Here is a 26,953-nt window from a genome sequence, read left to right on the forward strand (position 1 = left end):
TTAAACAATAGTTTCTACCAAACAAAACACTGCTGAGTTGTGTCAAAGAGCCCTGAGCTGCTTTAATAAAACAACATGTAGCCATTGCTTCAGAGTCTGGACGACACTTGGATTAAAAATATAAGTGAGACAAGTGCAAGGCTTTATAAACATATGAGCTCAGTAGAGTAAAGCTCAAATAGGAAAACATCAGAGACAAAAGAATTGCTTACTTAGAGTAGGCAATGCACATTAATGAGGACTGAGGACTGTGGCTTACAGGAAACCAACACACACGTAGTGCAGAAACAGTGACTTCAAATATAACAAGTTTTAATTCATGTGCAGTCATTTTTTTAAGGGTCCATGACTTTTTATGACATAAAATCTCAGTATGTATCTAAATATGAGTTTTCCATGTTGTACATCTTCGAAAATGGCACCAGGCTGCATAGTAACAATACATTTACAATTTAAAGTCTAACAACATGAATGTTAAAGAGTGGACGGCATAACCAAGACCAAATATACTCTAGGTCCTTCAAAGGCATTACTCTACGTAGTACTCTTTCAGAACGCTACCATGTAAATGATAACACCTTCTCTAGGTATGTTACATCAAAAGGAAACATCAATGAGCAGAATGTCACATACTGTGGCATTACACCAATAGAAAACAACCACAGAAGAAATGTTCCACTTGACTGGCCAATCACAGCCTATATTTCCTTTAATGGAAAAGTTTGCGCAAGTTGTGAAATCTGTGAGAAAGTTTTGCTTCACTGTCTTTTAACTCTCATTCATCATCATCACATATGGACGGGCTGCACATGCTTCTGGTCGTTCTCTTAGGTAAATCTTTTGATGAAATATTTGGATGATTTAATCACAATTCTTAGGTTACATTTTGAGAGTAGTTCATTCCTACACTCAGTGTTGTTGTGTTGCACCTGCTGTCATGTGAAACCCTGTAACACTGAGCACATTTCTAACTGCTTTTATGATTGTGTTTGTGTTCCAGGAGTCGTTTCTTACAGTCATGATCAGGTCACTGGATCAGTGTTGGAGGTGTCAGTCCGACCAGGAGACAACATCACTCTGTACTGTGACTGCAAAAAATCAACTGGAGTTTACATAGTGTGGTACAGGAACTGCTCTCATGAGAACCAGCCTACGTTTATCCTTAAATTTAAAAATGTTAACACTGATGATTTTTTCCTGAAGATTTTCCCTCGTTTTAAGTTTGTGGACAACACTTCCTCTAATTCCTATGACCTGCTGATCATGAACATCACTGAATCAGATGAGGGGCTCTACTACTGTGGAACTGAACAGACAGAAGTGGAGGAAAAAGATAAAATTACTTCCAAAACTGATTACACATATGGCAACGTCACAACAAGGATCATTCTCAGTAAGTATTGTGGTCTGAATTATCTTTGTACCTGAAATATCTTCAATCCTTTGACTAAATTCATACAGTAAGAAGCCCGGATATTGTGCACTTATATTGATGATGAAAAAGCTGAACCACAGCGAAGTTCACTCACCATTCACTGTATGTGAGGATTTTGTGCATGAACACAGTGTATTATCATATAATACATTTTTGTCATATCTGGGACTTCATGTAACTGAATTGTTGTAAGTCGTTCTTAAACATGCACCCTTTATGTATTTTTATTCACAGTGAGTTTTGGGATAATTTTACATTTGTAATGTGAGAGGACAGGCTCAAACAGGGTTAAAGGTTGCATATTGCACTTATTGCTGAAGTGAGCTGAAAATCTAATGAGCCAGAGACTTTATTCAAATGAGAATAGATATCACTTCAGAGGAGATACTGGAATGGGACCAAAGTTCAGAACACTCTTATCCTATTAAAATCAACTGGAGCTTACATAGTGTGGTACAGGAACTGCTCTCATGAGAACCAGCCTCTGTTTATCCTTAAAACTATACATTTTAAAACTGACCTCGTTTTAAGTTTGTGAGAAACACTTCCTCTAAGTCCTATGACCTGCTGATCATGAACCTTACTGAATCAGATGAGGGGCTCTGAACGTACAATAGTGGAGGAAAACGATAAAATTACTCCAAAAACTGTTTACAGATATGGCAACGTCACAACAAGGATAATACTCAGTTAGTATTGTGGTCTTTTTTTTATGTCAATTTTGTGAAGTAGATTTATCCATTTTACTTATCGCTACATTGTGCAAATATGTCCATTTCATATTATGTTAAAGTTTGTGAAAGATCACAATATCAAGTCCAATATGCAAAGCTTTCTGTACAGCTATGTGAGGAAATGGGCTGTATTCGGGAGAACAGGATGTGAAGGATGTCATATAGCTGCTCATCTGATATTAAATACATGAAGATACAACAAACTCCTTCCAAATCAGAGACTGCTGGGGTTTGACATCATGTAAATAATTACATTACATGATAATTTTTTAAAATTTAATTTTTAAATTTTTTAAAGTCTAATATTTTCCACTTTTATCATTTTGCATCACCACTTTTGGGGAAATTTTGCATTTGAGGAACCACACAGCCTCACATTATGTTCCAGAAGATGAACATCACAGTTTGGATGCCGAATTTTGTAATGTTTTCTGACTGCGGGTGAAGAAGCCAGAGCAAAGAGAAAAACAGAAAAAAAATAAATGTATAATCCACATGTGTCTTTGATACAGATTCCAGCTCACCTGATTCCTGTCAGTGCATCTCAAGCCCTCTGCCTGTCGTGTCCTGGATGTTGGTCTTCTCTCCAGCCTTCACCATCCTCTTGTCCGCCCTCTCCTTTATTTTGGTTTATCACTTCTTTCAGAGAGCAGGTACTTACTGTTATGTCGGTTGTTTTTGAAATAATTTTTCCCTGCCTTACTTCAGGTTATGTTAAAACAATTACTTAAATATTTAGGGAAGTTGTCATTATATCACGATATTTGCAAAAGTATTGCCTTTGGGTGTTACTCTGTAATAATGCCATATTTATTTTTGTAGATAAGGAACCTGAAACCCTCCAGAAAAGACCTGACACCAGGAGAGAAGCAAAATGGAATCAGGTAATGAAGAGTAATACTTTGGGAATTTTAAATGTATTTGTATTGTTTCTGTCAGAAATCTTTCATTATAATAACACAACAGTAGATACATAATAATAATTGTAAGTAACAAAAATAATAAATGTCAAACTGTCTCTCAGGATGAAGATGTGTATTTCACACATGTTTTGTTCCGGGCCAAGGAGGCACAAACACACCAGTAGGAAGAGGATGGAGCGCACCAATAAATTTGCTTTATTCAAGCAAAAACCAACAATGAAAATAGTTCAAATTCAAAACTTTTTAATTCAGGATAACTGTGAAGTTTTCATTTCTTCTTGTTGTTGTACGTCCTGTGGTTTGAGACACCGCCAAAGCAAATATGCGAGCGCTTGGTTTGTGGTCAGTTTGTTTTCAGGCGTATAATCAACCAGTAAACTGTCTTTTTCCTCACATACATTATCACAACTTATATAAATGTATTATTCATGTATTCACTTTTTCACCACGTTAAACCAATTTTCTGTCTGATTTCCTTCATTTTTAATGTGAGTAGTTAACATCAAGTAATAAGAATTAGTTATGCTGTTTATCATGCACTGAATCCATACTTGTAAGCTGTGGGCTAATAAAAACGAAATACTACCAAAGGCAGTAAAAGGCTTTCTCCTCAATGTGTGACATATTTCAGTCTATTAAAGTATTTTAAAGAAATGATGATGTGGTCAAACTGAAATCATAGCAGGAAACATTAAGATCAAAAGTCTTTCTACATCTTCAAACCATTTTTATCACATTTTTTATCTGATATGGTTTTCTCCTCCTTTATTTATTTTTTTGATAGTTACTTGTCCAAACACAATGTCCCAATTCCTTTTTATAAACTTGACTACTGAAATAATACTGATTAATCAATAATACTTAACATAATCAATCTTTATCTAATCAGGAATTCTCATCAAAATCATAAAAAGCCATCAGACAATAAATCTCCAAATGTAAATGTATATTAAAAGCCGTATGTAATCTATCCAGCAGTGTATTTATATACACGTTTCTTTTATTATAGATATATAACATTATTATTCATATTATTATGGTAAATGAAATATTAATTAATAATTGTTATTAAAATTAATATTTTATTTTATTTAGTTAAAGGTTTAATAATCAGGGACAATCCACATTAATAAAACATTTTAACAAATGTAAACATGCCAGAATTAGCCAAAAGGCTATTTTACATCTGCTGTCTCTGGACTGATGTTAAGAGTCACCCTGTCCTGCCAGCACCAAAATTAGCAGCAATATTAGACATTTGTATCTTATCTCAAATGTCTATGTATGTATGTATGTATGTATGTATGTTATGTCCACACTGTTGATGCCATGAACCAGTGTTTAGAATGCTTTTGTTCTTTTCTTACACAGTTTTGTTCATGATCTAGTCATGCTTTAATAAGATCCATCAGTCATTTTCTAAAAGGTTACAAAGAAAATATAGTGTGAGTGTATGAATTTAACCTCAACAACAACATGCAGTTCATGTTATCAGTAAAACCTTACAGAAACCCACAGTGACAAAGAGCCTCTCATACGACTGCAGAGCTCAACATGCAGATGGCCTGAAGCTGCAGTTTCGTGACTGAAGGTGTTGATGCACGACCTCATCGAGTTCACAGAAAGAAAACAAACAAACAAACAAAAAAAAATCTCGGCTATAAAGAACACCCGAAAATCATTTCAGTTCACTGACAACAGTGATCAGCAGCTGTTCACTCTCCTGACCTCTAGTGGAGATGATAAGTAAACCAAAAAGGTATATAAATATGAAACAGATTTGCTGAATAAACCACAATAATCTGTAGTTCCTATTTAAGTAGCAACAAATCAATCAATGTGAACTGATGAGAGTTCTGTAGGTATTATTACGACCCCCTTCAGGAGGTATACTCCAAATGAGGTTTAACATAAGACAATCAAGCAAGTTGCAGTTTAAAGGAAGATAAGTTTATTAACTGAACAGCAACCAAACAAAGGGGAAAACCCCTAAACAAACAAACAAACAAACTGATGGGCAGGCCAAAATAAACAAAAAGGCAGCCTCCTAGACCAACCCACCAGGGCCGTCAGAGCTGGGGGCTAACGCTCTACCCTAACACAAAGACACAACTAAACCTAATTGAAACAAAGCCACGAAAACTACACTACCACACCCATCAGATAAACATAAAACAAAACATAATACCCCAGCCAGCCTCCAGGATGACTGACTGCATCTCTGGTCAGGTGGAATGGAGAGAGAGAGAGAGACAGATCCTAGTGCCCTACCCACTCTAACGGGTTATTCATAATCAGCCAGACCGCTATCACCTGGAAAGGCAGGAGGCCAAGCATCAGCCACAGTGGCACATCCTGGCCAGCAGAGGGGGAGCATGTAACAGTATGCATACATTTATAACAATTAAACAAATCATGATATCCCCTAATAAGGCCATCATCTCTAAAATTACTCAAGCAAGACTGGTGAAAAACATTAAGTGCAAATAACAGTGCTAAATTTAGACAGTAGGTCGAATAAAGTCTTCTTCTAATTCACTTTCAGTGAAATCTAAATTACTGTATTTTTTGATTGATAAATGGTCTCAGGGCTGACGATGACTTTGACCAAGGTGGGGGTTGAGGAAAAAAAATAGTATTTGATATGTTTGTCTATGCCTATTGCAACATAACAACAAGGGTTCAGTAAGTATGTCTGGTCTGACTTCTTGTTGTTAGTTATTAATGCAAGGATTCGACTAACTGATGATGATGTGATAACATAGTAGAACGACGTGGTCTTTAGTTGTGTAAAACAGCGCCAATGCAATCATTATAAATCTCTCTAAGTAGTCTCTCAGGATGAAAATGTGTGTATAACACAAGTTGTGTTCCAAGCTCACGATCAACAAACACAGCAATTGGCAGAAGCTGGACAGAAGATGAGCATTTGCTTTTTGTAGGCAGAGAACATACACATGAAATTGCCTCATTTTCAAAATGTTAATTGAAGTTAATTTAAGTCAGCAGTTAAACTTGTCATTTCCTTTCCTTGGGGCTAGAGAGTGGCTGCTGGGTTTTATATTGGGATTTACAGTAGCATGCTAGTAATGGCGTATAATAAAACGCCAGCCTCGCTTAACTGGAAAACTTTCAATACAATACTTGTACCCTATAAATGTGTTTCCTCTTTTTGAAAAGTGCTCTATGAATAAAGAAATTACTAAGAAAATACCTAAAGTTTCTCTCATTTGGCTGAATCTGGTAAGCGTCTTATGGTAATTTTAATGAATTGTATTATTGACAATAATCAAACCATTTTTTTAAATTTCAGAATGGAAACTATGGAAACTAAAAACAAAGAAAAACAGCATATATCCTACACTGGACAACTAATAATCCATTTGGACTTTCTTCATTTTTTAAGATGAAATTTAACATTTCACATTTATTTCACAAAGGCTTGAAAGATTTTATGCTGGCAATGTTAAGTTCTTTATTGCAGAACAATGCACAACATTTCCAGATTGTACAACCGTGTCTATGTCTTCAATTATAAGTTGTTAATAAATCATCAGATTAGAACAGCCAATGAAATCTTACATTCACATTTTATTCATATATCCCTTACACTCAGCACTGAAACAAAGACATTGATGACTTGATGCCCAAAAAGCAATTTTCAAATCAAGTAAAAGCTAGGCTATATTTCCGAATTATTTTAATTCAGATAAACTACTAAAGGTACTGACTTTATGCCTGTAAACAATAAAAGAAATGTAAATCCTCCACAAACATCAACAATTGAAGCATTCAAAATATGCATTTAAATGCACACAAAAATGTAAATAACAGCTTGCAAGAACTGTTCATGAGCATTTGGCAATTGGTAAGTATAAGATTTTTTTAAATAAACTTTTTTTTCCCCAATCCACAGGATCAGACCAGATTTTTTTTAATTATTATTAATGGATCTGTTTTTGTTTATGTGAAAGTCTGACCCATATTCCAAACCTGTGGGCTATGTTTGTTTGTTCTTTGTGTTAAAAATGCCCCACTGAATTTATTTATAACACTACCAAAATGCTGTGATCGAGGTACCTTCAAGTGAATGGTAGAGGGCACAAAATAAATCAAAGAAGCCAGCAGTTTTGGTTAAGACAGCACATGTATCAGGGAACACTGTCATTAAGAAATGTATATTTTGTGTCTGTTTTTCTCAACATTTATTATCTGAACACGCCTTAAAAGTGCTGACGTTGATTGAAAATGGCACTTTTGCTCGTTCTGAAGACAAAAGAGGCTGTCTCTGTCTAGTCTGCAACAGATCCACTCTGACACTTATCTTTCCATTAATATACAAAAAAGTACTACAAAATATGATCTAAAAACATTAAAAGGATTTTTAAAATTTTTTACATTAAATAAATTATTCTTTGCTACAGGCTTTATTTTCCTTGTGCAGGCCTGTTCAGCTGTCACACATACATTATTTAAGGCCCTCGAAAAAAATAAGGTAAACACTCACTATGCAGCACTCAAATGTAAAGTTAAGAAAAAAAAACATCCTTAGACATAATTTATTAAGAGTCGGACTATAAAAGTGTAATCAGCAAAGGTGTGGTTTCATAATTTGATGATCAAACTATCCTTAAAATAAGAAGCTTATTGACAAAATAGATTTTGAATAGGTTTCTCCACTAAATAGTCTTAAAGATTCCATTTCATGCTCAATATCATGAGCCTTAAATTGGGATCAGGGGGAAAAACTGTGATTGGGACAAAATTAAACCAAACATTTCTCAGAATAGAATACATTCATTTTCTACAACAGTAAATGTCATCATTCGACGTTTAAATTTAATTCAAGCATTGTCTCTGTTATATAGAAGAGCAGTGTCAGTATAAACATCACGTAACTGTTCAACCATAGGCAAAGCCTCAAACCATCTCCAACTAAAATAATATATGGCATCAACCATATGTCTACATAAGACTTAACAGAAAATAAATAATCTCCACTTCATCTCCACTGAGAGATCTCTCACATATCTACTGATTTATGTGTCCAAATATCCTGTTTTGGGGTTGTTGTTTTTTTTAGACATCATATGTGATTCTGTCAGTTCAAACTCAGAGAATGCAAACATAAATATGTTATCTGTTTCTCTTACTCTATTTTGTTATTGCAAACACCACTGGCTCTGAAAATGTCCAGCTTTAGGTAAGATTATGCTTTCAAAAATGTTTAGTAAAAGATATCTACAGTGTGGTCAAACTCCCTTTGTTGGTTCAATAAAAAGTAAATAATAAGAAAAAAAAAGAAAGCATTTTAAGCTCGTTATCAGAGTTTATGAAGACCACTTTGAAGCTTTTCTGGAGGTGACTCGCTTTTCTTTTTAAAAAGATTTTTCAGCTTTAAGGATTTCTTGCTCTTTTCCTTATCATGGTTCTTCTCACGGGGCGATGCAGGAGATGGGACAGCAATCCTTGGCGGTGGCACGGGGGGCTCCACCTCTGCTAGCAGCCTGCTCTGGGGCAGGTTGGGTGTTGAGACGGAGAGGCTGGTTGGGGTCGTGGAGTTGCAGGCCTTCTCAAGGATTCCATCATAAACAAGCTGGCTCAATGGGTAAAGGTCTGATGATGACTTCCATGGCCCCTGGGAGGTTACCATAAGGTCTGGCTGTCCAGTTTGACCAGGAGATGAACTTGATTCGGATGCTCCCAACTCCTCCCTCAGTATTGATTGTTTAGGTATTTCCACTGGACCATCAACTCTATCCCGAGGGACTTTTCCTGTGAGACTTTCAGTGGAAGTGTCAATATCATCTCTCTGCAGTCTTGGCATTCTCCTTCGGAGAGAACCAGCAGACATCTGAAGTTCATCTTTCAGTGTCATCCTACTTGTAGATGGTTCTAAACTGTACTCTTGCTTCTCTGTAGAGGATGAGGTATCCATAAGTGCTTCTAATTTCTCTCTGGGTAGCATTATCATGGAAGCAGTATCTGTACCATACTCCAGCTCATCTCTGGATATCTTTCTTTGGGGTGTTCTAGTGTTCCTAGAACTTGTGTCTAGGGACTTTCCCATTGAATCTCTTGTAATCCTTCTCGATACAGAGTCAAGCGTACGCTCAACATCATCCCGTATCATCTTTCTTGAGACACTGTCCATTGAGGAACCCAATTTATCTCTCGATATCTTCCTAGGTGCCATATCTGTTGTTGCTTCTAACTCATTCCAAATGATCTTCCTCACATCCAGAGACAAATCACTTCTTTCTCTGTATAAATTCCTTGAAGCAGTTTCCATCAAATCCCCAATTGTATCTCTGTCTACTTTGTCTTTTGCCATCTTCCTGCAGGAAGCATCTACTGTAGCTTCAAGCTCTTGCACAGATATTTTGCGAACTGGAGATTCAGCAACAGCTTCGACTTCTTTACTCAAAGGCTTTGTAATGGAGCTGTCTGAACGAAGCTCAGTTTCATCAAGATAGATTTTTTGAGAGGAAGTGTCAATAGTCGGACTAGGGAACATTTTGCTGTGAGGAGGTGAGGTCATAAAGTCTGTGTCTGAAAAGATCTCATCGGAGTCTCTATTAGTGAGAGAAAGAAAAGGAAGAATATGAGTAAGAAGGGACAAGGAAGGAAAGCATCAAAAAATGAACAACATTTGCTTCAACAAAGGTGTAGCTGAAACACAGTGGTTTAACATGGAAGCATGTAAAAATAATTTGTCTGTAAAAATTGCGGGAGACATACTGTTTCTTCAGAGTTTTCAAGAAGTTCCCCTCTTCCTCATTAAAACAAGGGTATGGGGATCGGATGGGGATGAGAAGGTCGGGGTCTGGGGAGATCATGCCAGCTGGTGGCTGAGTGATGACACCAGGACGACGTGACCTACATATGGTGGACCCCCGTGTTCGAGGAGAACGCTTCGGTGGTGGAACTGGGACTGGAGAAAGGCCGAAGATGAACCAAACTGCTCTATCCATACATAACAGACAGTGGTTAAAGCCTAGATGTAGCAATACATATATGTACTCCTTGTTTATCGACCTTAAAGACCAATAAAATATTGAGTTCTAGAAGATTAGTGGCATTGGGACTACTCACAGCTTGTTGGCAAACTACTAAGACTGGTGAGCTAATCACAAAAACCATCTAGCTAATGCTATTCAGTGAAACCAGATCTTTAACCTTTTCTCTATTTTTTCTCTGTTCCTTCAAATGTCCTTTCTTGCTATTGGTCAATGACACAAATCTCAAACATTAGAGTCTACCAAGGCTTAACTCAATGTTAAAATGTGTGCCGATTAACATTGGCACCGTTGATAATTTGATGATGAACTGTAATGAAGAATAAAAAATGTCTGCTACCTACCTGGCATCTGTGGTAAGATTGGAGAATCAGACTCTTCTATCAGATCCTCTATAGATCCATGGAGAGAGCTGTGGTATGAACAAGATGACTGGGGCACTCGGGGCAACCCAACGGAAACTGAGTCTGAGTAGAGCTGGGCAGTGAGGTTTGCTAGCCCTGGATTCCTAATGATGGGGAAGCCACAGAGGCGCTCAATTTGCTGCCAGCGATGGAGGCGCTCACGTAGACAGGCTGTTACTTCAGACAAAGAATTCCTTTGTGAGATAAAAAAAGACCTTTGTGACATTTGTTGCACATTACACAAAAAACGTGCTTTGCTTGCTATTTTTTGACTCACTTTGCCTCTAGGATCTTGTGGTCAACTTGGTCTAGAGAGGAGCTGTGGGCGACATGGAGAGTCCCCAGCACAGAACTCCTCTTCTTCTTAATCCTCTCTGCCTGCAAGAAAGTGTAGATGCAGGTCAGTTTGCTAAATTCATAATCATGTGTCTAAACATTTCCTTTGTGACAGCAAGCGAGATGGCTGCCAAGCGAGAGACTGCTGTTTGAGACAGCGTTTGTACATTTGAAAGCATGAAACCACTGGATATTTTTAACGAGATGTCTAGATATTTTCCAGCCATGTTCGACAGACAATTTACTTTGTGGCAACAAAACCAGGTCAGCCAAACATGATCTTTTCCTAACCCTAACTGAGTGATTAGAGTAAAGATTCAACATAGCGTGGAATGCAGAAACGTACATTGCAACAATTATTATTGCGATTGGGTTGTATATATCCAGAAAAGGAAAGGAATTTTTATGTGTGTCCCTTTTTTCATGAATTACCTCTTCCTTGGCAGAGGCTAGCTGCAATACTGCACTCTGCTTCTTGACATTGTAGTACTGGACCTCAACCTCATGTGTCAGCTGCAGCCACAGCTGGAGGGCCTCCGAGGCCGTCCAGCTGGCATGCATGTCCTTCTCCGCCTGCTTCAGCGCTCCGAGGACCTAAGGGGATGACATAAGTCATATGTTGGAAATTAGTATGTAGAAGACTTGTTGAAAACTGCAGTTAAAGTTTAAATGTTTTTCTTTAAATTCTTTAAACTTTATAGAGCAAGGAAAAAAAGTGTCTAGTGCAGGATTTGCAAAAGTTGTGTCCTCTAGTTGCATTGTGTATCTACCTGCTCCAACTCTTCCTCTGCATATCTCAGGCGGCTGAGCTCGCTGACAGCTCCCTGCCTCAGCTTGTGCAGACGGTGAGCCTCCTCCTGCGCCCCCATGATCTCATCCCTCATCTTCTCCTCCAGATTCTGTTTCTCCTCTGCAACATTACGTTTTTCTTGCTGGGCTCGCTCCAGTCTGAGAAAGTGAAATGTTTTTAGTGCAATCGAAAAAAGTTGATTTAATAATGCAGGGCACAAGAGAGTCACTGAACACTAAATACTCACTGTTCCTGCATATCTATGAGGCTCTGTTCAGCCCTCTGCAGACTGTCCAAATCTTTCATCATCTTAGCTATGTGGACTTTACTTGCTTTGTTCTGGGCCTGGGCAAACCAGCAGCCTCCAATTCCCATCACCACTGATACAATTAGCAGCAGGTCCTTCATGTAGTTATGAGGACCTGTGGTGAAATGGAAGGTCGTGATTATTTATGGTGCACTGATTCCAAATCCATCACAGCTGAGGGAAGAGTAAAGAGTCATTTTGGTTACACATAAAGTAAAGTTTAGCCTCTTAAACACACAATATGTCATTTCTGCCACTAGGGGTCTCTCAACCAAAACAAAAGACGTGAGAAGCGTGGGATCATGGGAGTTGTTGTCTTCATTGTTGAGCACCCATCATTGCCAATGAAAATCTATCTATGTGACTCTAAGTGGCAGACGTGTTCACAGACAAGGTGACAAGTTTTTATTCACATTATGTTATAGTCTCTTTTGCTGACTTCTTTCCTCACTCTCTCCCAGAAGTTAAAGCGACAGGCAAACAAATAAAAAGGCACCGCATTGGAATTTAAACTAAAGGAACAGATACTGTACATTGAACAGGCATACGAGTAAGGAGAGGACTTGTTCTTACGTGTGGGCGGTCCAAACAGAACGACATCCAGAGCTTTGATGTTGAGCTTCTGTTTGTCTCTCTGGTCCTGAACCCTCAGTTGGCCACTCAGGAATGAAGGCTCATTAGCTGCAATCCTGCACACAAATGTCATAGACAGTTCAGCGTGTTGATATGACTCTTAACAACAACTTGTTTTTACAGTGACTTGCGATGCAAAAGCACACAAGAGAGTTGACTATTGCATTGTCATTGGATATTCTCACCTGGGGAGCGTGTTTCCATTGACCTTAAAGTCTTTAAAGTTCCTCTCATACTGTGGTAACTCAACAAACTCCCTAAGCCAGCGAAGCACTGCATCTTGAGTCCAATTGTGTACTGAGAAGTGAGACGAGGAAAGAAGACAAAGTGAGACAAAAAGTCGGACAAAGTGGACACAGACACACACACACACACACACACACACACCTTCAGATGACTTCCAACCCCTCCAGAGCTCCTCGACGGTGATGTGCTGGTCTTCTCTGTGCAGGTTGCTGTGCTTGTTTGTCTGCTGCTGCTTCATGTCTTCAATGATGAACTGCAAAGATAGCGAGGGACATAAGGAAGACTTTTTGAGATACAACTTTAAAGAGCAAGGTCAGAGGTCAGAAGCCCTTAGCATTAGCTGAGCACGAACTCGTAACGTCTCTGTCTAAAATAAATTGGATGTTGCTATGTGTTATGTTCTTGGGTTTCAATCTGGGAATAAGGACTGGGTTGTTTTGGGACTGTTTTTATTTAGAATGCATGCAGAAGCGTGGTTGTGTATTGCACACTTCAGTGATTGCATGTGTGTGTGTGGTGGTGCTGTCTTGGAATGTGTCCTTGGCTGTAAAGTGGAGCTTCATATGATGGCTAGGGGAATTTTGTGGCACCCGCAACCCGAGCTCGTGGATAGTGTGTCCATGAGCTGCATTCTGGAAGGCAAATGCATTCTGGAATTCTGGATTTACTACCAATGTCACATACAACGACAGACACACACAGTCCCCGGACGAAATACACGCTCACTCTGGATATGATTTACTCTGACATTTTAGACCGAACTCTAAAAACATGCAACAGAGATCACATATATGACATGCAGTAAGTATGCCTTTACATGCATGTAAAGAATGCAGAAGAATGCAGGAATTAGAGACTAATTCCTTGTTTACATGACTAAATGAAAAATGCGTTTTTCTTCCAGTTTTCTTTTGCAGAAAATAAAAAAAAACTTGTCATAGGTCTACAACAAAGCAACAGATAAAGGTTTCACACCTTGTTTTGCAACAAAATTTTGTAATATTTCTGAATGTATTCATTTTATTTATTCAGCTTTCTAATGATTATTCATTTTTACTTCGATAAAACAAAATCATGCAATTAACAAACACAAATAACAATGTATGACACCGCAGAGGCAAGCATTGTATAATTTCAAGCTGTTTGTGACGATTATCACAAATAAACTGAAGTAAAAGAGAAGCTGGAGTCAGGAAACATTAAGAGTTGTACTCTTAAGCATGACTATGAAGGTCACCAGTGTTACAGTATTCTATTAGTGCGAACCAGTTTTGTCACTGAGCCAAAAGCAAAGTTATACCGTTGCTATCCTTGAAGCAGCACTTGACTCTGCCACCGGCCAGCACACCTGTTGTTGTATTGCTTTACCCGCTCTGTCTTGTGCATGCGAGAACACGCACTTGGATTTACAGAAGCTAACAAAACGGGGTTAACATTTCATGAAGCATGAGTTTCGTACCTCCACACTCTCCTCCACCTCAATCCCACCATCTTGGTCATCGTCCATCATCTGATGGATGCTCCGCAGGGCCTCCAGGCTGTAGCGATCGGCCTCACTCATACATGGCGGAGACACCACCATGCAAGGGTCTACATGGATCAGGAAATCAATGACATTATATTGATTATTATGTCGCTGAAATTAACCATTGGGTACCTTTCATTTAAAGGCTGATTACAAGTGAAATTCTCTCTTTTGTATCGTCACTGCTCCTTTTTGAGCAGATACAAGAGAAGAGCGTCTAATACTGGTATTCTCAGTACTTGAGAATTTGGTTTATAAAGGGAATGCACACTGTATCATTCCAATTATTTACCAATTAATTCTTCTCTGCTGCTGTACATTAAGTCTCCTCTGTTTGTCTATTTAAAATCCCAACAGGTCAATAGCCTAGTTTCCCTTAAAATACAAATAAAATACAAACAAAAAGAAAGAAATACAAAAATACAATACATTTCAGGCCAGCAAGGGACATTAGCCCCTTTTCAGAGCCACAAATGAAAAGGATTGAGTATCTTATACCGAAAAACATAATCTCTCAGCCTTTTTTTATTTTTTATTATTTAGATTGATCTCTAGTCTATTTTTTGTTTCATTAGTAAGGCATAGCTATGGAAAAGGAGACATAACATAATACTTTGGCAGGAGGTAAAGGTGGGGAAAATAAACATCCTTGTAATTCTAAGTGCTGTATCGTAGGCAACTGGACTTGTTTCAGTTTGTTTAAGACGTTTCACCTCAGAGGCTTCTTCAGTTCCAACTAACTGAGGGGGAGTTGCAGGCGTTTAAACCCTGTGTGGGAGTGTCCTTACAGAGTCCTCAAGGACACATGTGAGCTCTGAGTTTCTGAGTCGTTAGCAATTTGACTTCATTAAGTTGCATTAGTTACAGTGAGGTATTTGGATACTCAAGAGAATACAATCAGAAAAAAAAATAATGGACATTCCTTCAGTTAGTTTTTTTGAGGAAATCATTCTGCAAGTCCATCTTTAAGTCTCGAGAGGAAGCAGCCTCTCCCATCATGTAAATTGTCACATCTGTTCAGTAATCAGTGTTGTTAAAAGTACCAAAAGTCATACTTAAGTACATGTAAAGATATTGTGGTAAAATATTACTTTGGTAAAAGTAAAAGTCACCATTATTACTTGAGAAAAAGCCTTTAAGTATCTGAAGTAATCTTCTGGCAATAAAATTACTTAAGTATCAAAATTCTTGACAGGGAGATTTGTTACATGACATCCCCCTCTTCCTATGTTTTCTGTCTATTTCTGTCAATAAAATGAATTTAATTAAAACAACTATTTCTATCTACATGTGCTGTATTAGGCAAATTTGGAAAATGAACTAAGCACATAATAGGTCAAATCCATCTGTCAGCAAAACAATCTCACCTCAAGCAGCATTTTACAGCTAAAAAATAAACTCCTTTTACGGCGATTGAAAAGAAAACACTGTTAAAGGGCCATTAAGACAACATAATAAAGTGCCCTTTAGGGTGCACTTCCAGTGGAGAAGTGGAGGAGTCTGCCACTGCGCTAACCCAAGAGACGAAGGACTTCTGCCAAGTTTGTATGAGGGCCTATAGATCATAGTTAGTAAAGCAGGCTTTTACAGTTACAGTTTTAACCAACTAGAGCCTAGTCTGAGTCTAGATCACCATTATAAAAATAAAACATGATTTAAAATTAAACAACTGCAGCCACTTCGACTAGTTTGACCAATTAGCTTGAGGTTGAATCCTTAACTGCATCAAACTTCAAAACAATGACTGGCGAATGAACTCGGCCACAGTTCAGTGAGGCCCCTCTAAAGAATGGGTCATCGTGGACCAAACAGCTGTGGTAATTAGGCTTTAAATTGTGCAGTATGTTCCAGGCTTAACTATAACACCGGAACACAAATACATTAGAGGATGACTCACAGCTTTCCGTCATCTGTCATACTGAGTCACGTCCCATTTTTGTCTCTGTGACTTTAAAGTTTCGGTACTCCAGGAGCTGAAGGGACGGGGGGTCAAAGGTCTGCTAGTAATACCCACAATCAAAACAAGCTCCAGTAACACTAGACGCTTCTTGTATGGATGTATGGAAGGAGGAATGGAAGGAGGAATAAAGCCATGGGGAAAAGTGACTTCTGGGAAATAAAGATGATGACGTGAACCTCAGAACATTTCTGCAAAAGTATTGACATTGATTTCCAAAGTATTTTTTTTCATGTTGGCCAAATCCTCTTATCCATGTCCAATAAACATCTGCACAGAACCATGGATGTATGCTAGTGCCAGATGATCCTGTGACATAGGCATCTTTATGAGCAGAAAGTGTGCTTGGAGAAGTTTCCTGATGCAGAGAGAACAATGCAAACTGAACATAGGGAGACGTAATGGCTCTAATGAGTCATTGCTTCTTTGCTTGTTGTATGGGATAGATGACAGATGTGAGCTGTTCTTTCATGATAATTATTGGCAAATAGTTTAAATGCTTCACATGCATTAGTCAGTATTGTGAAATGCTGAAACCTTTGAGAGTAATTATGTGAAAATGTGATTGATGTTCATCTGCTCACTCCTACAGACAGGAGCTGGATACCAGTGTACAGAGAAGAGACATCGATCCACTGTTTGATGATGAAACTTGCATTTCTCAACGGGGTGAAAACCTCTCAGCTGAATAGGCTATCAAATATCAATGGTGCATGCAAACGTCCTCTGACCAGTGTGTGTGCTGGTGTCCCTGTGGGACCTCCACATGGCCTGAGTTTAACCTTTTCCACAGGTGAGCTGGAGCACAAAGCAGCTGACGTCACACCATCAAAAATAAAACTGTCTGACAACGTCCTGCGAGATTTAGTATCGTGATGAGGTCTGTTTTTTTTTAATTTAAATGTAAGTCAAAGAAAATGTTCCTGTTTTCTACATGTATTTTGACAGGATATGTAAGATTCACAAAAATCATTTGAGCTGTTCTCTCAAGATGTGGACAAACTGTGCTAAAAAAAAAGGCAGCTCACCTTTTTATTATCATCAAAATGAGTTTGAAACAGATGAGCAAAGTTCATCTGTGTAAAAATAATAAAAAGCGTTTTGATGTAACTCACCTTGTCCAATAAGATTTTAAAAAATAATTTTAAAAATTGTTTTTTATCACTAGAAAGCCAAAAAAGGCATGGATTATATCAGAATCCAACCACAATCCATGAAAAAGTACCTTGGAAAGCAAATGTCAAAACAGACGCACGACAGAAGAGACAGAGTCCTGCCTGATAGCTGGCGCACCACTGGTGATGACAGGAACGATTTTAATGCTTTGTCTAGCAGGATGACAATTAATATGTCAAGCTTTACTATTTGATTCAGTCGCTGTCTCGTTGCCTCATCCACCACATACCTGTTGGGTCGAAACCTGCGCCCCCACCGGGGAAGGTGAAACCGTGGAGGTCCCCGGCGCCCTGCGCGGCCACAAAGAGCGCAGCAGGGAAAACGACGAGCAACAGAGGGGACAGAGGCAGCATTTTGGGTGCTTGATAATGTGGTCCGTCCTGAGTTGAGAAACTCTTCAAAGCAGATGGAGAAAGAACATACACGGTACCGACCCCAGTTTAGGAGACACAAGTGTCAGTCTGCGAAAAGTGTCAAGCGATCTGTGTTGCTATTACGGGTACAGCCAGAAGTGAGATGTGATACTGATGATTCACTTGAGAAATCGGGTAAGCTGAATAAGTGCACCTCGAAGTGGAGGAAGCGCACAACGACTTCAAAAGGATTGCGGAGTCATCCAAACACGAGGTGGCTGTGCGTAAAATAACAATGTAGCTGTGCGTAAAAATACTCCAAAAAGTTGCCAATGGTATTCCGGCGAGATGGCTCTTATAAATCCATACTGGGTGGAATAATAAATTGGGATAAAAGATTCTGAGGCTCATCCATCGTTAATAAAATCCAGCGTTGCAACCACACGCGCAGCAGATCTCAGGATTGTCAGGGCGCATGAAAACACCCTTTTTATGTCAGATGATGTTACAGATAATCCTGCTCAGGCTGCACCCCGCCTCTCTGTTCCTCTTGTCCAGTTGGAGTCTGCTTTGTGTCGCCTTCTGGTGTCTCTATAAGCCAGCTAATCGTTCATGTCCAGAGCTCTGTTCCCTCCTTGGTCACCCCTTTCCCAACAGAGACGTTGATACGTGACGTCCTTACTCGGAACTGAGCGCTTCTCCTCCTTTCTCTCCCCCCACCTCCCTCTCTGTCTCTCTCTGGCAGCAGGGCCCCCAAACACCTTATTATGTTTCCAAACCCACTGCCTAACCCAGCGCACACAGATCAAACATTCTAGTTAGCCTCAGTGTTGATCCAGTGACCTCAATATAGTTTTTTGGATATGCTTCAATCTGTCATCTGTAACAGAGCAAGTGAGCATAGAAACACAGTCTCCTAATTGATGATTTTACTATCCTGTTTGGTTTTGTGGCTTTACTGATAATGGTTTGGGTGGAGGATCAATTAAAGCCTCCATACTCCACTATTGCTTGGGATCTAGACTGCCATGCCAGGAATAGCATGTCATATTTCACGTCATGGCCAGGCTGTCTGGGTCTGACAGTTGTATCCATGTTCACAGATCTCCTAGCTATGTGGATGGACTCAGTAAATGCACACCTGTTTATGGGGCTTCTGATGATGTCTGTATGTGGGTTGCAATTTCTTCAGCACATTTGCACAGAAGCACTCAGACGCACAGTTTACCTCATTAAACTACAATTCTTTAGTAGAAACGTCCAGAATGTGAGGGACACAAACAGACCACCAGGCTACACATGCGCGCGCACACACAAACACACGCACACACACACACTTAAACAGTTACAAGGCGTCAGGTTTCATTCCAGCAATTCAGCAACCAGTTTAAAAATAGTGGGGCAGATTTGACCTCTACCCTGTGGAGCATGCCCATGTGGCAAGTGTCCAATAAGGCCTCAACGGGATCTGAGTGAGGAGACAGCATATGTGGATTTTACATGATTTCATCCCCCAACTTCTGCACAACTACATCCAGAAACAGTTTATTAAAGGGAGCTGCAAGTAACGAATGTGACTGCAGAGTTCAAAGTGATATAGTTTCAATATTATTAGATCTAACATTTAACATTTAGATTTATCATTTAGATAGTTAATATTTAGATTTAACCTTAAGATTGAATATGTTACATTTAGCATTTAGATTTAACCTTTAGATTTAGATTTAACCTTAAGATTTAGATTTAGATTAGACCTTTACATTTCGCATTTAGATCTAACATTAAACATTTTGATTTAACATTTAGATTTGCATTTTACATTTAGATTTCATGTTTAGATTTACCATTTAGATTTACATTTAGCATTTTGTTTTAACATTTCGATTTAACATACAATTAGCTTTAGATTTAACATCTAACTTCATATTTTTTTACCAATTTGTCTCAAATGGAAATGGAAGCTAACATTTAGCTAAATATAGCAAACATATAAGTTTGAAATCTGCAGTCAAATTTTTACATTCAGTGCCCTATAGACTACATGTATGACTTTACCTACAATGTTAATGGAATACTGAAAGGGCATCTTTAAGTAAACTGCTGCGTCCGAGTTGAAACACTGAATCAAATCAAGACATGATGCATCAGTCTGTCATTAAGAATTGACACAAAGAGCCATGAATCCAAATGTTAGGCAAATATGCAACACATATGCAAGAAATTAAGTGATTAACATCAGTGTCAAGGAAACTCCTGACTGTGGTTTTTAAAGGCAATATAATCTGAATGACGTGATTCCTGACTTGATTAGTAATTCAGTTCAAAGTTCAACCTGCTGAACAAGAGAGACAGAACGAACTATGAGTTTGAATCTGTGCAAATAATCATCTCATTGCAAAAGACCAAAAGACCAAAAGCAAAACCACGGTGGGTCGTATTAAAATTAGTTCTATTTGCTGTCAGAAGGCATGTTTCACTTTGTTCCTCGACTTAACAGTAATTTACATAAACTTAGTACAGTGACTTTGTTCAAAGGCTTCAGTGAAATAAGCATCGCTGCTGTGTACACAGCAAAGGCAACAGAGGGACAATAAACAGAACACTGGTTAGAAAACAAAGGCCTTCATCTCCCAGAATACATTGAAAGTGTATTACATATTATCACACACATACAGGCTCTCATCAGTAAATGACATCTTTGATATAAAAAAGTATTTTGGGACTTATCAATTAAACCCAATGACCTAGAAGATTCAAGGCAGCCAATGACTGCAGGTAGATTTGCTTGTTTTCATTGTCTGGCAACGAGTCTCCTACAAACCTTAGCTTGGACGTTTCTTTTTCATGGAGGTGAGTTAAACGTTCCATTATGACTGATAAGTAAATAAGATGCACAATAATGTTGGCACATTCATCAGTATTGACAGTTAAAAGCTTTTAAAATAAAATATCGGCATCAGCTCAAAATGACCATGTCTTCAGATTTGACAGGCCGATAACATAATGCTTTAATTATGCACATGCGACCCAAACTGTTGACTACTTAGTCCACTACTTAAATTAAAATGTATAATTGGGTGCACCAAAATGATGTGCTAGTGCACCTAAATGAAACAGTTAGGCGCACCAGTGCAACCAGTGTGAAAGCTGGTCTGGAGCCCTGAATTTGGTGACCTAGTCCCAAAACACACCGGTGAAGATTAAAGAAAGAGGAGACAAGCAGAGGAGCTGCAGTCACACCATCAAGAGACGCACTACAAGCCATTTCCATGTTGAACAGCCGAATGAAGCCTAACTCAAATAGGTGTCAACATGACAAATTCTATTTGGTAACAGAAGTGAACTCACTATGTAGAATCATACAAAAACAAATGTACCTCGGCAAAAGCTTATAAAATATTATATGAATAAAATAATATAATAATATTCCTTGGTCCGTAAAAACTATGTTACTCTGACAACACAGGTTTCCCTTGCACACAACGCATAAATCAACAAGCCTTTCAGTGAAAACATGATGTCTGTAGAGAGAGAGCACAGTGAAAACAGCTTCCAAACCCACAGGCATATAAAAACAAAATGGTTCTTGTACAAAGGTTGTTGTGAGAGTTAGAAGGCAGGTTCATCTTCTTTTAGGTGAATGTTCCTGAATCACAAGGTCCTTTTAAGTGGGGCTTTTGTCATGTCCACAACACACCACAAGAGGGAGCTAAATAGAGGCATTTTCTTCAACCAAAGTCTCCTCCCCAACTCTCTTTAGCTGTCCTGATGATCACAGTTGCTCTTTGACGAAGGCTTTCCGAGCCTGCAGTGTGTGTGCATTTACTCACAGGTCCATGATCCTCTTTGGAAAGTACATGCACACATGGTCTCACTCAGTCTTTCAAAGCACACATACAAATGACACACACACACACACACACACACACAGAATGAGTATTACTATGACAGCACCGACATGTTTGACGCCCCTGACGACATGCCTGAGTCACTACTGCTATAAGCCCCTTGGCCGTCTGCGAGGCCACCCAATGTGGATGATGGTGAGGATGAAGATGCTGGTGATGACGAAGAGGTGCTATGTGAGCGCAGAATTGCCCCAGCAGCGCTGCAGTGGGGCCTGGGCCCTGGTTCAGGGGTGTAGGTGAATGTGAGGGCGGTGGCGTAGATGATTCCATCGTTGCGGACCAGTGTGACGGGGACCTGAACCGGCTGCCTCACCCAGCGCCAGCCCTCCCTGAAGGCAGAAATATCTGGCACCACGCAGAGGACACTCTCTCCACATCTAAGGGGAGCATACAGACGAGACAAGGGTCTGAGAATTTGAGCCATTACACACTAAGGCTGCACCTAAGATTATTTTCATTATCGATGAATCTGCCAAAACACAAAGACTCGTTATTTACTATCATAAATGACAAGGAAAAGCAGGGAATCCTAATATTTACGAAGCTGGAGACAGCAAATGTTTTTACATTTTTGCTTGAAAAATGACTGAAACAATGATCAGAATAGCTGACATTGTTAAGATCCATTAATCGATTTGTTAAGTAATCATTGTGGCTCTACTGCAGACTAATGTGCATACACTGATATAAACACCTCACCTGTACATGGTGTCAGCCTCCACATCTCCAAACCACACTCTGAGGTTAGGGGTGAAGTTTTGTCCCGTCAGCTCCAACATCGCCACATCTCCTCCACCGTTTAACTTGACACAGACATACAAAAATGGCTTTTGAAAGGTCTGAGGAAAACACTCATGTCTGCTGAGTAAAAAGAATAATATAACTAATTTGAAACAGATAGCGCTGTGTGCGTACCTGCAGACTTTCCACCACGGGGACAGGTGTGACCGGTGTGGGGACGGGGCCCATTCCCTCATAAAAGGTGTATTCTGCCTTGTCAGTGCTAATGATAGTCCAGGAAGCCCCGTCGTTAATAATCTCCTTGTTAGTCTCTTTGGAGCATGCTGGGGCCTGGGGAACAAAACAACATACAAATACATTTGAGCAAGAGTGTCAGGTAGGAGCTCGCCAATGACAGGGATAAAGATTAGAGTCTCTTCTCCTGCATTCCAGCTCATTAAAACTAATGGGTAGACCTCTTACATGGGTACTAATTTCACAACACACACCTGCTGATAGGCAATGCTCTCAGCAGACTGGTTAATATTCTGTTGTCTGCATGCAGAAAGAGCAGCACTATTCCAGCTAACAATAACAAACCACAGACAGAAACATCAGAGAGGATCCATACCAATTGAATATATATACTTCTTTTTCTACAAACACTTTTTTCACTTGCTGCAAAGAGAGAGGAGCTCTTATGTCATATCCACTTCTGGTTACGGAAATAAAAATCACCATCATTTGTGAATTCAAGCCTTTGGAACACGCTTCTTTTTTTTTATATCGGGAGTCAAGTTTGATGCGTATTGTATTTAGAGCCAAACTGATGTACACAACTTTATTTTTTCAGGAAAAAACTTGAAATAATTAAAACAGATGATAACAACATAAACCTGTAGCAACATAACATGACCTGTAAGAGTACAATGTTTTTATAGTAGCAGCTACTTCACAGGAAAACTAAAAAATACAGCTGTGAATCGAGACCGTCAACATTATTTTTCAATCAGTACAAAAAACTGGGGCTGAGATCTACGAGAACCGGATTCAAAAAGCAGGATTAAAATAACTGTGTGTGATTGCCCACCTGGAACTGGATGATCCTCTCCTGTGACAGACAGAGATACATTCGGTCTGTATCTTTCAGATAGAAGCAACACTTATGAAGCTGGGACACTGGGTCATCTGCATCCAATGAGGCAGTTTGCTTGTCCACTTTGCGAATGACCTGAGGAATTGAGGCGAACACACCCATCATAAATAGACGGAAAGAAATAATAAACATATGTTCAAATCAACACAAACACATTTGCGAGGTTACAAACATCCCTGTGCGGGCACATGCAAGTACATCAGTGGTATGAGCGCTCACTTTCTCACAATTGGGAACCATTGAATACCGATCCCACCGATACTGATACTGGTACCAGTATCGGTATTGAACAGTACCCACACTATTTCTCACAATCAACAGGCAACTGACATGTGAAATGAGACAGACACATGCATACCAGTCTGGGCAGGGCCATGCCAGTAACAGAACAGACCAATTTAACCGTCTGGCCATAGTGAATATAGCCATCTCTCACAGCAAACTCCTCTCCTTCAGACTCTTCATCATCCACTAAACCAAACGACACAGAACACAGAAATGTATAACATTACAATGAGTGTATCTGATTTTATGCAGGTATGGTAACATTAATAAAAACGGTCATCAAGGAAATGAGCACAGAGGTTAAAATAAAATAGAAAAAAAGAGGAAACTTACAAAGGTGGATGTAGAAGGCTCCCCATTGTTGGGAGCTGGCAAGAAAGTTTCCCCCCTCTACATGAAGATACCTGGTGCTAACTGTCTGGGAACGCAGGCGATTAAACAACGCCACCTTAGTCCCTGACGCTATACACACTGGGGAGAAAGAAAAACAGAGTGAGTGAGAAAGAGAGCGCATCTTTACATGAGCTAGTGTGTATGTTTGTGCGGTGACACATCCTGCAACTCACAATCTGCATTTTTCAAAGACTGTTTCTTCTTGGAGGGCTTGGAGATGACCTTGATCCTCTTGCTGAGGAAGACTCCTATGTTGGCGCTGTTCCCGTACAACATCTTCACAGACAGCATGAAGTGCTTCCTTTTATCTGAATCACTGATATACAGCGTCTTAGCGGTGCAGAAGTGCTGAAGAGCAGGAAGAGAGAGAGGTTAGGGGACTTTGTGTGAATGCTTGTCTTCTCTTTCACTTCCCTCTTGTGTCCTTCTGGGAACAACTTTATTAGTGGCACTAGTGCAGTAAAAAAAAAATAGATGACATGCAAGGATATTAGCTACAGCGTGAACACTGTTGGCAGGGTTTTGTGGCGAAAAACAGAAGCAACAAAGCAGATGTACATTCGTTTCATGCTGTGGTTACTTTGCATGGTTGATCAGCTTGTTTACTGCGAGAGTGACTGAGGTATGGGGGAAAACACCTGCAGTGTTATGAATGACAACCCACCTTCCCCTCCAGATTGAGTTGCTGCATCTCCTGCTCACTGCTGCCTATGCCAATGAATGCACATGGCTGGGCCTCCTGCTCTGTGCAACCCTCCTTCTCCATACTCTCTAACTTCTTCTGCCAGCCACTGCCCATCAGATACACACATGGTGGAGGGCAGAAAAACCTACATTTCACAAGCAGAAGTCACAAAACATACAAAGGGGTTTCAATGCAAGTTTTCTCCATCAAATAGTCATATATTAAAAGTTTGCAGCTTTGAACAGTCTCACACAAACCTTTTTTCATTTCCATATGACTTCTGCGCAACCTTTGCATGTAGTATGAGAACTGTTTGATCGTCCTTCCCTTTCAAGTAATTCCTCATAGCCTCCCTGGAATGGTGGGGAAACACGTTAGCACTTTACCCTCACAAATTACATTTTTAATCAAGTTATTTTCATTTAGCCTTTTGCACCGATTCAAAAAGTTTTTGAGTTGTTTGGACTGTGAAGGGTTCCTTGTGTCAAAGGGTTTCTACCTTGTCAGGCGCTGAGGCTGTGGTCGCTCACCAAACTTCCTGTAAAACAAAAACATCAGGTTTGCAGGGTGTTTATACGTGGTTTCAGTGCTAGTAGCAGAGATAAAAATAACAAAAACAACAAGCTCGGGGAAAACACAGAGGCAAAGTGCACAATGTCAATGACACCTGTAATGCTGGGTTCTGTTACTAACTCAGATAAACTTGTAGGACCACAGATCCACACATGGCTGTTAGATCTGGAATGGAGCTTCTGAGCAGTAGTGTGATAATGTAGATGGAGACTTTAACAGTAACAAAACATTTATGAAACAAACTACTACCAGGTAATATTCAGAAACTGTTTGTAAGACAAAGTAAGTGCATTTCAATCGACGGTGTCGCATGATACAGTTCAAAAAAAGGGTACAAGGAGATGATTTTCAAAAGATACAGGGATTTTAAATTTTTTTTTTTTTTTGATGAGGGAGGGCTTTAAAAATCACTATATTTTCATAGATGTATGCATGCGTTTGTGTGAATAAAATATGAATATGTCATAAAATATGAATTTGCAGTAATAACTTTTATAATAAGATACAGAAATTTGGTCAATGTATGTATGTACGTAGATGCGTGCACATGTGGGTATGTATATGTTCATGTGTTTAGCACATATATACGGGTGTGTATGTAAATATATTTATATATAATATGTTAATTATCAATTGATCATATAGTATATCGAATTATATATGGGAGCTTACGAAGGTACACAGGTTCAGCAATGGAAGTAAATTGATTGTGAGTAATTACTGAGTTGTGGAGAAGGGGTAGGATTAAATAAGTGGAATATACTTTGTAACATGTTTTTAATTTTATTATGCATATTTGTCGAACTAATTTAACTTTCTGTTTTGTTTTCACATGTCCGAAATAAAATTGCATTCATTCACTCATGCTGAGAATGATGCTTAACTTATCCAGCAATACTCTGCTATGACTACTTAAAGCGGCTGCTACTAAGTTTTTGTACATTATGTTGCAGTTTGCCTACTTTGTAAGGACACTACGTTGTTGCTGTACTTGTTTGTTGAAGCAAAAGGCGCACAAGAAGTAGTTGGGCTACAACACAAAACTGGTGACTGACAGAAAGTTTCTAAAACAGTTTGAAACGAGAGTCAGGACCGTGCGACAACTAAAGGAACGGCAGAGAAACCAGGCGATACTACGAAGAATAGTTTTACACAACTGACCCCACATCAAGCCACAAGTAGCACTTGTGTGGGGGGAGGCTAGCTGAGACCAAGGCAACGGTGCTAGCATCCAAACACATCACCTACAAACACTTCAAACTGCCAATGTGTTATCACAAGACAACAAAACTTTATTTTTTAATAACAATATGCTTTGAATTTCAGCACTTACCCCGTAACAACGGGCGCCATCTTCCAAATAACCCCCCACCCCCCCGAAAAAAAAGAAATCCC

General features: G+C 39.2%; 2 protein-coding genes and 1 long non-coding RNA gene across 6 annotated transcripts; 1 reads left to right on the plus strand and 2 right to left on the minus strand.

The window, feature by feature from the left end:
* Positions 1-2,699: 2,699 nt before the first annotated feature.
* On the plus strand, positions 2,700-3,274 carry LOC311270755. Its single transcript, XR_014624292.1, has 3 exons — positions 2,700-2,822; positions 2,992-3,053; positions 3,194-3,274. It is a non-coding gene; the product is annotated as an uncharacterized lncRNA (long non-coding RNA).
* Positions 3,275-5,027: 1,753 nt separating this feature from the next.
* Positions 5,028-18,584, minus strand: stim2a (tromal interaction molecule 2a). Its single transcript, XM_084345776.1, has 12 exons — positions 17,715-18,584; positions 14,287-14,417; positions 12,969-13,080; positions 12,767-12,878; positions 12,522-12,637; positions 11,889-12,063; positions 11,622-11,799; positions 11,284-11,445; positions 10,793-10,893; positions 10,456-10,709; positions 9,834-10,026; positions 5,028-9,667 (listed from the first exon to the last, which is right to left on the minus strand). The coding sequence occupies exons 1-12, from the start codon at positions 17,836-17,838 to the stop codon at positions 8,416-8,418; spliced, it is 2,910 nt and encodes a 969-aa protein (XP_084201902.1). The 5' UTR covers positions 17,839-18,584; the 3' UTR covers positions 5,028-8,415.
* Positions 18,585-20,270: 1,686 nt separating this feature from the next.
* Positions 20,271-26,917, minus strand: LOC311249641 (recombining binding protein suppressor of hairless-like). Of its 4 annotated transcripts, none has more exons than XM_084340849.1 (11): positions 26,892-26,917; positions 25,485-25,523; positions 25,243-25,338; positions 24,965-25,130; positions 24,474-24,648; positions 24,241-24,378; positions 23,981-24,093; positions 23,557-23,697; positions 22,662-22,817; positions 22,446-22,549; positions 20,271-22,123 (listed from the first exon to the last, which is right to left on the minus strand). In XM_084340849.1, exons 1-11 carry the CDS (start codon positions 26,909-26,911, stop codon positions 21,781-21,783), a joined length of 1,491 nt encoding a protein of 496 aa, XP_084196975.1. In that variant the 5' UTR covers positions 26,912-26,917; the 3' UTR covers positions 20,271-21,780. The 4 variants fall into 4 exon arrangements, with proteins under 4 accessions (XP_084196975.1, XP_084196974.1, XP_084196973.1 ...); XM_084340848.1 differs by lacking the exon at positions 26,892-26,917 and adding an exon at positions 26,720-26,737; XM_084340847.1 differs by lacking the exon at positions 26,892-26,917 and adding an exon at positions 25,679-25,697.
* Between the last annotated feature and the right edge of the window lie 36 nt (positions 26,918-26,953).

Source organism: Pagrus pagrus, assembly GCF_965226575.1.
Source record: "Pagrus pagrus genome assembly, chromosome: 2".
NCBI lineage: Eukaryota > Metazoa > Chordata > Actinopteri > Spariformes > Sparidae > Pagrus > Pagrus pagrus.